Source organism: Calliphora vicina, chromosome 1 (genome assembly GCF_958450345.1).
Source record: "Calliphora vicina chromosome 1, idCalVici1.1, whole genome shotgun sequence".
Lineage (NCBI taxonomy): Eukaryota > Metazoa > Arthropoda > Insecta > Diptera > Calliphoridae > Calliphora > Calliphora vicina.
This window is the reverse complement of record NC_088780.1, coordinates 12,154,591-12,167,626: the sequence shown is the minus strand read 5'-3', so window position 1 is coordinate 12,167,626 and position 13,036 is coordinate 12,154,591. Positions and strand designations below refer to the sequence as shown.

Here is a 13,036-nt window from a genome sequence, read left to right as displayed (position 1 = left end):
ATTTCACATGAAATATGTTCCTTTTTCCCATTTTTCGTTCATAAACTTTGTTCATGTGAAAAAATTCCCCATGTTGGGAAATTTTTAGATGGAATTTTGTAAACAATTAACATCTGTTACGAACAAAATCAAATTTTGTGAATGAAAAGTTCAGGGGAATATCACGATAGCAATTTTCCCTTCGAGGGAAATGGATATTACATGGGAACATAAATTTCACATGTTTTTCATGATATGGGTGATTAAATTTTGATTGGATCTTTTTATTTGCATCCAATTACATTTTAAAATCAAATACATTTTTTAGATTTTTAACGAAGTCTACATTCTTAAAATTGAATAATTTATTTTAGGCGGGAATTCCCGGGTTCTTGGGAAATTTCAAAGTTAATCCCGATTTCCCGGGAAATGAAAAAGTGCGAGAAAAGAAAAACTCTAATAAAGAAATTTTTTTCGGAATGAAAACACTTTTGTTTTGATATATAAAACGCTGCAAAATTAAAATTGATTATTTGGCAATGAAATGTATATCTGACCTATGTAATATTCGATTTATTGTATGTTTACCGGAGTCTTTTCAAAATGTATTTCAATCAAAAAAACTGTCAAAGATCAGAGATATGTATGGACTTGTTCGGAAATGCATCAATGCGCTGCATCTGATGCGAAGGACGTTATAAAATGGAAAAACAAGGCAAAACTGCAAATGTCTTGAGTTCTAAAAAGCAACAGTTAAACAGATGATGCGCAAAAAACCATCAAACAAGCATCACAAAATTGGCAGCAAACTAATCACAGATGCGCTTCAAATGCAGCGCAGTGATGCATTTCCGAAAAGGCCCCCTATATTTTATCTGAGGAACACATCTGAGGGGGGTAACCCCCATTTTCTCAATCTCTGGTTATTTTTTATCGTGACGATAAACTGAAAGTGCTCATACAAAAAAATGTTAATTGGAGGTTTATCGTTACGAAAAACGATAACCAGATATTGTGAAAATGGGGGTTAGTGTTAGTTTACTCGGGACATTAAAAAATTAGAGAACGCATTCGATATCGAGTAAATTTCTTATTCAAGATTATGGCATTCTATATCGGTCAATAATTTTAGTACATGTTATTAAATTTACGATATCGAAATCAGTTTTCAATTAGATATCACATTCGATCACTAATACGGTAATTCGGTCCAAGCATTTCTATCAAGAAACTGTCAAATATAGGATAGACGTTAGCAAAATTAAGTAAATTTTCTTTCAAATTATCACATGCTAACCACCAACAAATTTTATTATTATGGAAATATAACAATCTGATAAGATTTAAACACTTGTACTGGACCAAGATTGTTAATTATATTAAAATAATTCGTTAAATTTCCAAAAACAACCTTTAGGATCATAATCAATACAATTGTATAAACAAAATTTGTTCAAGTTTTTTACTAGCTAAGAAAACTAAACATCAAAATAATGCTTTGAACTTATTACCCCATTGAAATTCTAATGTTTCCAAAACAAATTTTGTATGACAATGTTGTTTTATAAACCTTTGAATTTCTTACTGAATAAGATTACAAATCCACCTAAGAAATATAAAAAAAACTATTGCAACATTTTCCCTCAACATAAATAAAAAAACAAAACACATTTTCATAATTTTTTTTTGGGTGATTTTGTAAGTCTTTTTTATTTTACAAAACAGTTTTTTGTCCAGTGTTTTTTTAATTTTACTTGGTAAATTATATTAAAAAAAAAGAATCAACTTTTCTTTCATCTCCACACACCACACAGAAATAACTTAAAATTCTAATTTAAAACTTTAGAATCTCATGCGATGGGGGTATTGAGAGGAGTGCAAAGCGAACATGCTCTTCAAGTATTTGGCGACGAATTTACCATCTTCGTTGGCCTTGATGGCCTTGATGACAGCGGTATCGACTTCCTTTTGGTCCTTCTTGCGGGCTTCGTTGGGAAGGAAACGTTCCTTCTTGGCAGCAAAGATATCACCTTCACCGGACTTCTTGTCCTTCTTGACCTTCAAGCGGCGGAAGTAGGCATCATCCAAATGTTCGGGTACCTTGTAGTCACCCAAGTTGATGCGGGTGGAGGTGCCGATGACGAAACGTTGAGAAACGCGACGCAAGGGGCAGGAGTTCAAGCAGAAGGGTCCGGTGACCAACAAGAGGCCAGAGGACAAGGACTTCAACAAAACAACACGCTTGCCTTGGTGACGACCGGCCAACAAGATGAGTACGGTACCGGCCTTAAGGTTGTGGCGCACGTTACGCTTGTGTTGGCTGAAAGTGGCCTTGGCGGAGCGCTTGCCTACGAACTTCTTGGTGGGGTAGTTAGCCTTGGGCTTCTTCAAGTAAACGGTACGTTCACCGCCGTTCTTGGGGCCACCAATCTTCTTGACCTTCTTGATAGCGGTCTTCACAGTCTTGACGACTGGACGCTTGGTTCCCTTCAAACGCCATTGAGCACGGCGTTTGTACATCTACAAGTAAAAAATTGGGGGAAAATATTTATTAGCATGGTTTCCAGTTTAAGGTTAGGATGTAAACAAAACAAACGCGAAGGTGGCAAACAAAGCAAACGTGGTAAAACAAATGATTTCTTATTACAAACAAGCGAATGGATTAAATATTTATTCCAATTAGTTTTTTTTGGAGTTAACTTATTTCAAATCACTTTCTTTAAACAAAAATTACCCTTTTAAAGTAGCCTCATTTTTATTTTTGACTGTAGAATTTTTATTTTATTTTCACAATAATATTACTTTTCAATAGATTTTCATTGTTTATTAACACATTTTTTTACTATTTACGCCATGTTTTTTTCACTTTCTTGCACACATTTGCCTTGCTTGAAACACACACATTCGCCAGCTTGAGGAGCACTTATTTGAAAAACACTTTTTTTGTGGGAAATTTTAGGAATCTTTACCTGGCTCTTGGAGTAACGCAAGACACCGCCATGGAGGTAAGTATTTAATGGATGTTTTGTAACTTTTTTGCCCGATTTAACGGCTTTTTTAACTTTTTCGACGGGTGCCATATCTGAAAACACGTGTACACCGCACAGAATTTATGGTAAAAAGGAAGGTTAGGTACGAAGGTGTTGCCAGATAAAAATGGCTGTCAAAGTGACAGCTGTCAAAATAAATGTCATATGGCAGACATATTGTTTTCGGAGTTCTTGTTTTTATTTACAGCCTTAGAGTAGGCAATACTAAATTGATAAAATTAAGTATGGCAAGGCTGTTGTGTTGGTGATTTTAAATTAAATTTTGTTCTGATAAATATATGTAAATAAGAGCTAAAAATATAATTGTAAGTGTAATTAAATATTAATAATAAAATTTGTTTATGTATGTACTTGTTTGCTTTTAATATGTTAATTACTTTTGTATTGTTATGCTGAGCAGTCCGTTAACACTACTTATTTATTTATATGGTAGCCTTATTCTCCGAATGTCATTTTATTGGTGGCAGCTATGTTGGTGCTGTGTTTAGTAAACGTAACTATACAGTGCACTCTATAAATGTAACTTATGTATGAAAATATAATTGACATTCCGTTATGTAATTATGTAATTTGATAATTTAATCTTTATATAATTTTAATTCCTTATTGAATCATAAAAATATTCATTAATTCAAATCTATTACACAATATAGCTTTAAAAATGTATTGAATTAAATTAGTTTTTCTTCATTTTAAATCTAGTAAAAAATGGCTTTCAATTAATTTTGTAAATGATTAAAATCCAAACAAATCTGAATGAAGAAGGCCTCCCTCAGAAAATGACTTGAACATTTAAAAATGTTTTATAATAATTAATATCGTGATGAAATTGGACATAAACAAGTTTTATATGAACCTAAATCTTTCTAACCTGCCCCCCATATAAGCCCTATATCAGAATAATATTTTATTGTCAAATATTGATGGTGGGTATACAAGATTCTTACTTGTTCAATCAAAAATTGTTATTCATCTCACCATGAATAACAAGCCTGAGGCTGTTCATTACACTAGGTCTACAACTGACAAGATATGCTTAACATTAACATGATATTAGTGTTAAGTATATACTCATCATGTTAGCGTTTTTCTCATGTTTTAACATGATGGTTAAACCAAGTTTTTTAACAACCCTTTTTTATAACATGAAATGACGTTTAAGCTTGACATCTGTCATTTTGTTGTACTCCACCATTAACATATTAAAGGCCGTATTCATAAACAAATTTAAAATTTAAACAACGTTTTATAATCAAATTTTGTATGTAAATGTTGCCAAAATTTCGGAAAAAATTATTTCCAAGGGAGCTAGCATCATAAAACTTTGTGTAATGACCCCTGTTGCTAAAATAAGTATTTTTAAGAAATTGGCAATAACCCCCTCCCCCTCTAATCTAATCACCATATTACCAATCATTTTCAGAAAAAATTTCAATCTATATTCTCATAGCACTTTCCACAAATATAATTTTAAAAAAGTTGCCATTAACCCCTAAGTTTTCTGATAAGCTAAATTTTAAAAATTTTTTAAATTTTAAAAATTTAAGGAAAAAAAATTTTTAGGTAAACAAAATTTTTTTTCCAGTTGTTTTTTTTTAATTTTTTGAAAAAAAAAATTTTTCGAATTGTTTTTTTTAAATTTAAATTTTTTTTCTTAAATTTAATTTTTTTTTGTTTTTTCATTTTTTTTAATATTTAGCGAAAAAACAACTTTTGGTGGAAAAAAAATTTGGGTTAAAAAATATTTTTTTCCGATTTTGAACCATTGTAGGTCCAACTTACTATGGTATTATATACGTCGTTGCAAAGGTCTTTGAAATATTTATCATTAGATATCCATATTGTCTATATTAATGACTTAATAATCCAGATATAGCTTAAAAATGGGTAAAAAATCGAGGTTGTCCTGATTTTTTCCTTATATCTCAGGCATTTGTGGACCGATTTTCTCGATTTTAAATAGCAACCGAGCCGGAAGAATCCTGGAGATATTGATGTATGAATCGTGTATGTAAGTTATTTGGAAGCTTCGGACAGACAGACATACAGACGGACATGGCTTAATCGACTCCGCTATCTATAAGGATCCAGAATATATATACTTTATAGGGTCGGAAAATTATATTGTGGAAATTATAAACGGAATGACAAGCTTATATATACCCTTCTCACGAAGGTGAAATGTAAATTTTGAACGGTTTGCTATCTATGGACCTGAACAGTGGAAAAAAGGTAAAAAAATCGATTTTTTTAAATTTTTTTGCGATTTTGAACTTGAAGATGAATTTTTTTTGATTTTATATGTTCACAATTTTTGTTCTTTATGACAAGGGCTATAACTTAGCCTCAGAGAGTAAATCAAAATTCCGAACTGTTTGCAAGATATGAGCCTGAGAAAATGATGACTTTTTTTTTTGCAAAAATGATACAGAGGCCCCAAATCTTTGGGGGCCCATAAAAAAAGTTCATGACTTTTGGTCTTTTATCATGTAGTGGTGTCCGTATATGGTTTTTGTTCGTGTTGCACTGTGTTGTGTTATCAACCGAAAATCAATGTTTCAGATGAAAATAAATATAAATATGTATATAATAAATATATATAAGTCGGTAAATAGTAGTCCAAATGAAAAAAGTAGGATATTTTCAACTAAAAAGCGATTTTTCATATGGAAATTAAAGCAGGCATAAACGCGGCCCTAAGTCTGTAACTAGTAGGGATGCCAATCCCGATAATCCCGGTATTTTTCGGGATCGGGATTTACCGGATCCCGGGATTTGTAAAAAAACAATCCCTGGATTTTTTGGGATTAACAAATCCCGGAAAATTACGAGATTTTTTAGTGAGTATATTCAGCATACTTATAATACTAATATAAAACAAGTAAGAGTGTCATATTCGGCTGTGGCGAATTTTGTATACCCACCATCAATATGTAGTTTTGGCCTTCTATGGGGAGATTGAATCAGCATAATCAACATATTTATGACTGCTCAAACAGTATGGGGCTAGAAAAAAACGGACCATTTTCAATACAAAACAAACCTTATCAACAGAGAGTATTTGCGGAAAATTTTGGCCAGCTGGCTCCTTTTGTTTGTGCCCTATCGTGTTTTAAACAGACAGACGGAAATTTTTGGTTATAAAATAAAACAATACTTTTATATGTTATTTTAAATGTTCAGTTTTGTTATGGATTTCTCACTCTTATAAAGTTCAGAATACGGATATGAATATGAATAACAATATGAAATATATTTTGTGTCAAATATATTTTAATTCAATGCATTAGTTTTTGCTTTGTTATATTTTTACTTAGTGTATTAATGAAATAAATAGTTTTTAATGTTGAAGTTGATGTTTTTTGACGTTTAATTAAAATCCCGAAGTCCGATTCCGAATCCCGGGATTTGTAACTAGTTGTCCATATGGAAAAATAACGATTTTTCGAATGAAGGAATTCGATTTCGAAAAAGGAACCATTTTAAATAGAAAAAATAACTATATTTTGTAAGTTGTTTTGAAAATATTTTAATTCCAATCGAATTACAACACTATAACTCCCCAGTTATTATGCATTTCTTACTACCATTCTGTTCATTACCCCCTGTCTATAACTGACAAATATTCGTCATAACAATAAATGACATTTGTCGCCAAGACAAAGTTGTCTAAGCAAGACAACCATTTTGAAGTTTATTATGAAAAAAATTTATCAGGTATAACCAGGGGGTTAAGTTTATTTTGTTTTAAAACTATTTATTCTCATTAAATTTTCTTCTAATTTCCAAAACACTTTTCATTCACGCTTCATTAGAGCTTAAATTCATTTAAACACATTTCAGAAATCGTTCATTATTATACTCAATATATATAAAGAACACTTGATTCAATTACACTATATAAAAATATTTATTTACAAAAACAACGTTTAACTCTATAATTATAGAAAAAAAACAAACAATTTGTATATAGTTCTCGAAGTCTCTACAAATTAATTGACGTCATCATTAAGTCTATATCTATAATGTTAGCGTTTTAACAAGAAGAAGGAAAGAAATACATGTTTCACTTTTCATTTTTATATTAATGTAAAATAAAATATACAAAAAAATAAAAAACAAAAAACGTTAAGTACTTGCACTTAACCTCATCTCATCAGTATCTTAATCTATAAAAGAATATAGATTTTTTTTTCTTTCGAAATAATAAAATAATGTAAATTTACAAGCATACAACATACATTTATACGGTATATGTAGATATGTATGGATGTATGGTGGTCTGTTGGTGTGAGTAGTTTAATTTAATTTTCAAAAGGAAAAGGAAATGTATATAAATAGGGTTACCACTACCACTACTACTAAAACTACTAGAGCTACTGATAATGATGACGCTAGTGCTAGTGCTTTTTTCACCACTTACCAGCACTAACAAAACACTATGCTTAAATAATTTTGAATAGCGAACGCTACAAAAAACAAGCAACTGAAATAGAATTTGAATACAATACATTCAACAACAACTACAAGCAGCATAAATTCATTTTCTATTTATAATAAAATAGAAATAAATAAATTTCTATACAAAATGCAAACCAACATGTTTATTTTATTATATTTTTTAAATCTCCCTCCCTTGGTTTACTACATACTACAAACTATTCCTTGAGCCTTGTTTTCTTCCCTTTACAAAACTAAACCAAAATTTTATTTAAAAAAAACTCACAGTGAAAATAAAAGAAATAAAATTTATTTAAAAAAACAAAACCAAAACTTGTATATGATGAAGATGATTTTTAAAGTGCAATATCTCAAGTGTGTTATTATCGCATCAGAGATAATTTAATAACAACCTTAGTTCTGTTCTGTAACTGTGTATGAGTAAAACTGTTTTGTGGATTAAACAAAAAAAGAAAATACATCTACATGATTCAAAGGACCTTAGCTGCACATGAAAGGAGAGGTAGCGAGAGTAAAGCAACGTTTTGGCGAAAGACATTTTATTCTTCTTAGATTTTCTTAAGAAAAAGTGTGAACATTTTCCTTTATTTTTTTGTTTTTTTTATTGAGGGTGAGAGAGTAAAAGGCAACATTTATTGTGTGTAAAAATTATAAAAAAATATATTTAAAATGTGGTTTAAACAGGAGTATATGGGTCATAACATGACAACCATCATAAATAATAAATATCTAAAAATAACCATAATCTAAAAGCAACATATTCACCCCTATCGCGTATCAATATTTCACTTGAAATATGTTCCCTTTTTTCGTTCATTAACTTTGTTCACGTGAAAAAATTCCCGTTGTTGTGAAATTTTTAGATGGAATTTTGTAAACAATAAACAGCTGTTACGAACAAAATTAACTATTGTGAATGAAAAGTTCATCGGAATATCACGATAGCAATTTTCCCTTTGAGGGAAATGGATATTTCATGGAAACAAAATTTCACATGTGTTTATGATGTAATCCTTGATCATAGAAGTGATTGCCACATTCAGCAGTCATGTAAAGAGAAACTGTAACATAATTAGATTGCGACAATCATAATGTACTTGATGTTAAATCTAACAGCGCCTTTGATAAACTGACTGACTGCAAGTTGCTGTAACTATTTATATACATTCCGCCATCTTCTAGAAGTTGCATGAATTATCTAACGGACCAAACTAGAATGTTCTATTTCTTTAGCAGCTTTAACAGTTAATATTGGTTAATATATTTTTTGCAAAAAGGCTATTTTTTTACAGTTATTTTTTAGAAATCTAATGATGCAATTCTGTAGAGAAATGTTTTCGAAAAAAAATAAAATTTTGTATAAAAATGAGTGTGGTAAAGTTATCTAAATATTATACAACGAAAACTGATGAACATTTTACTACATTTCAGTTGTTTATACAATAAATATGGTTCAACTACAAATAGTTTTAGAGCATTTTTATTAAAATAATATAGTATTTTGAATTTAATAGGAAAGAAAAAATATTTAAATTACATGTATATAGTTTATATAGTATATAGATCTGAGCAAATCAAAAATGGCTCCAAAAAATTTAGCATTTGCAGTTTTCATTAGAAAAAAAAAAATAAGTTAGCTCGGTCTACCTCCGTGTTACTACTACTACTAAATGAAAGTTTGGAATATTTTCTTTCATTTTATGTAAAAAAATTCTGCGACTTTTTGCGATCGCTGAACAAACTTATAAATTTTGTGATAAAACTCACGTATTTTTTATGAATATTTACAAAAAAAAGGTTTTGCATACTTTTAGGCTTTTACTTTTTATGTGGGGGATAGGAGCAATTATGCTCCTATCCTTATGAAACTTAACAGATAGATTTGGGTTTATATAAAACTTGTTTATGTCGAATTTTATCAAATTAATATTTTTGTTTTTCAAAATTGTTTTTGAAAATTTTTTAAAAATTTAAATTTTAATTTTTTTTTAATTTTTATCCAAATATATTAGTGAAAAAAAATTTTTTTGGTAAAAAAAAAATTCGGGTTAAAAAATATTTTTCCCAATTTTGACCCATTGTAGGTCCAAATTACTATAGCCTTATATACATCGTTGCAATGAACTTTGAAATATCTATCATTAGATATCCATATTGTCTATATTAATGACTTAGTTATCCAGGTATACATTATAGGCTTTTCCTTATATCTCAGCCATTTGTGGGCCGATTTTGCCGATTTTAAACAGCAACCGAGCCGAAAGAATTCCCAAAATATTGATGTATCAATCATGTTTGTAAGTTATTTGGAAACTACGGAAAGTGGATTTCAACATACAGACGGACATGGCTATATCGACTTCGCTATCTATAACGATCCAGAATATATGTATATATATTTTGTGGAGTAGCAAATGAAAAATGTAGAAATTACAAACGGATTGACAAACTTATATACATATATCCTTGCCACTCATGTTGAAGGGTATAAAAAGAGGGAAATAAATCTGTAACTTCTAATAAATTAAATAAATTTCGAAATTTGATATCAGGAATCCAGCATTGCCCAAAAAAGTTTTGAAAAATCCCAAAATTGGAATCCTTTACAAAATAATTAAATTTTTAAATTTTGATATCGATTATGCGATTTGAGAATTTTTACCCTAAAGTTGAATTTTAAATAAAAAAATAGAATTTTTTGGATGGATCTGACCCCGTCGGTATAAAAAATTTTCAAATTTTTTTCATCTAAAATACTTCATGTAATGATAGCTTTTAAAAAAGTATAATTTCCTTACATCTTCTTAGGTATTTTTTAGAAAACTTAAAAAGTACTTTTTCCCCCCCCCAAAAAAAAATAGTGAAAAATCGCCTTTTTAAAATTTTTGGAATTCAAATGCATATAACTTTGGACTAAGTAATAATTTTTAAACAATTATTTTTTTTTTATTGGACACCTACATTTATTGTTAGTCTAATAAATGACAAATAGAGAAATATTTGGACCCGCTGTTGTCAACAAACTGGAGTAGGGTGTGTAAAAATGTTGAAAATCGGAACACAAACGAAAAAATAGGATCGTGTTAAAAACTTAACATAGCCAAAGTGTCCTACTTTCATCCTAAATTCATTCTATTTCAAATTAGTTCCCTCCATTTTTTTTCTATACCACTGTGCGACGTTAAAACCAAAAATGGAAATCATTATGTTTGCTATGGAATCGCCCATATAAATTAATGTTGCTCTAACTCGTATGTGTATGTAGGTATGTAGGAGCTTTCAGTTTTTATAACCTTGATGATTTTGAAAAATAAAAATGTATATAATCATATGTAGAAACGTATGTATATTGTATATTTTTTTATTTCTAACCTCAAATATGATTTTCTTCATCTAAGATGTCTTTGTTAATGTGTGCATTACTATGATTTGCTAAATATGAAATCTCTATGAAGTAGTGTTTCCGTAACCGTTTTAAGAACGTTTATTTAATTCGATGTTAACTCACTAGTGGAGAGATAAAAGTTGTGTAAGACTCGGGTAGTCAGGTGGACATCTTACAGAGCATAGGCAGTTGGTATCTACAGCGAATGAGCTGTGCTTTTAAAACATATGTATGTGACTAAGGTTAATGGTGATACCTGTTATGATGGCTCTTTACACCGGGTAGAGATAATGAGTCTACATAGCTTATGCCCGTAATTTCAACAAATAGGTACCTAACAGTGCTTAATTACTTATGGAGTAAAAATATTTTGTAATTTTTACCCGTAGATATTGATTTGAAATTAATGTCAAGTTACCTTTTAGGTAAATTTATCTGGTGAGTATTTTACACAGTAGATATCTATTTGTTGAAGTTACGGGCATTAGTCAAGCTATGGATGGCGTTTCGTTTCGAGACAATTATTGAAAAACTCAGACTGAAATATCAGTCCAGCATGTGATCATTTTAAGATCATGAAAATCATTATAGTCCGACTTAAATCTTTTTTTTTCAGAACCGGATCTATTATCAATCTCCAACAAACCGAAACTTTTTAAATTTGAATCGATAGATAGATTTTAGGATTTTCATTATCATAAAAAAATCAAATAATTTGTGGTGTTTACTCAAGGTGTAGCATCTTACGACACGCACAATTGACCTCGTTCAAAAGCCATATTCCAACCATCATGTCACGAACTCCGCCCACTCCTATACGTTTCTCAAGCTCTCGGCAACAGTAAAATATATTTGGTTGCTACTACCACAAACATCAGCCATTTAACCAATATTCTTCTCGCTTTGGGCCTTAAACAACAGCCGCTACGTGCACCCCGAATGTCCAGTGGCTTCCTACAATTCCTGATAAGACTCTGGTCAGCTTCTAGTTTAAAATAAACTCTTACCAGGTTAAGGCTCCGTGCGGCCCGGAGATCGATGTCACCTATATCTCCAAGGTAAATATACTCCGAAGAGTTAAAACATTTAGGACAATATGATCTTCACCTTCTGGGCGGTTACTGCGTAACTCAATCCGAAAACGAAAATATTCGAAAATGTTTGTTAAATACATTTTAATTCGAAAGATTTCCTTTCGAATCGTATTATGGAGTAACCCCTCTGTTATCTTTCAGGCTGCTAAATAGCTGAAACGTTTTTAAGGGGAAAATAACGAAACCATTGACATTTATGTGGACAATCTTGCTGCAATCAAGGTTGTCAATTCCATCGTAGTAAGGTGGAAGTGTCCACTAGATAGAATACATTCTCTAATCCGACTTGGACATCAACTTTGACATATATGGGTGCCGCAACATGAATGCATCCGGAGAAATGTAAAGTGACTTTTCAATAAACGGGCCGTTCTCAAACAAATCTGTGGCAAGCATGGATATTCATATCTGTGATATTGAATATGATCATTGAATGCGAACACGGGGATTTGGCACGGGATATCTTATTATTTTTCATGCCAATGGTCCCTTGGTAGATACTCGATCAGAATTAGTCCGCACTATATGAACGGACGTATGGGTGGCTGTTTCTGGTGCTCTATATAGCGACATGATAAAAGAGTTCTTTCTGCCTAAATTGGATGATATTGATGTGGAAGAAATGTGGTTCCAACAAGACGGTGCCATATTGATACAGCCCGACAAATAATTCAATAACTGCATGCGACATTTCCTAATCGTATACCTCCTCATTTAGGTGACCAGAATTGGCTCCCTATGTCGAGGGATTTAACATCATAGGATTTTAAAGTCAAAAGTCTATGCCAACTCTGAATTAACGAAATTCAAAAACATTTATGTAAAATGGTCATGGAAAATTTAAAATTAAGGACTTGTATCCCATTGTTTCGACTGAAGTCTTTCACCATTCGATTCGAATGATTCGGATTGTTGTCATTTTGAAACACCCATCGAAGAGCCATTTATTCTTAAATCGATCCATAATTCCACCATGTCCATCTGTATGTTAAATTTAACTTTCCGTAGCCCCCAACTAACTTACATACATGATTCATATATCAATATATCCTCTATAGACCCGGTTG

The 13,036-nt window shown here is 30.9% G+C and overlaps 1 protein-coding gene across 1 annotated transcript; it reads right to left on the bottom strand.

The window, feature by feature from the left end:
• Positions 1-1,649: 1,649 nt before the first annotated feature.
• On the bottom strand, positions 1,650-3,120 carry RpL6 (ribosomal protein L6). The gene is made up of 2 exons (XM_065499002.1): positions 2,949-3,120; positions 1,650-2,499 (listed from the first exon to the last, which is right to left on the bottom strand). The coding sequence occupies exons 1-2, from the start codon at positions 3,057-3,059 to the stop codon at positions 1,822-1,824; spliced, it is 789 nt and encodes a 262-aa protein (XP_065355074.1). The 5' UTR covers positions 3,060-3,120; the 3' UTR covers positions 1,650-1,821.
• Between the last annotated feature and the right edge of the window lie 9,916 nt (positions 3,121-13,036).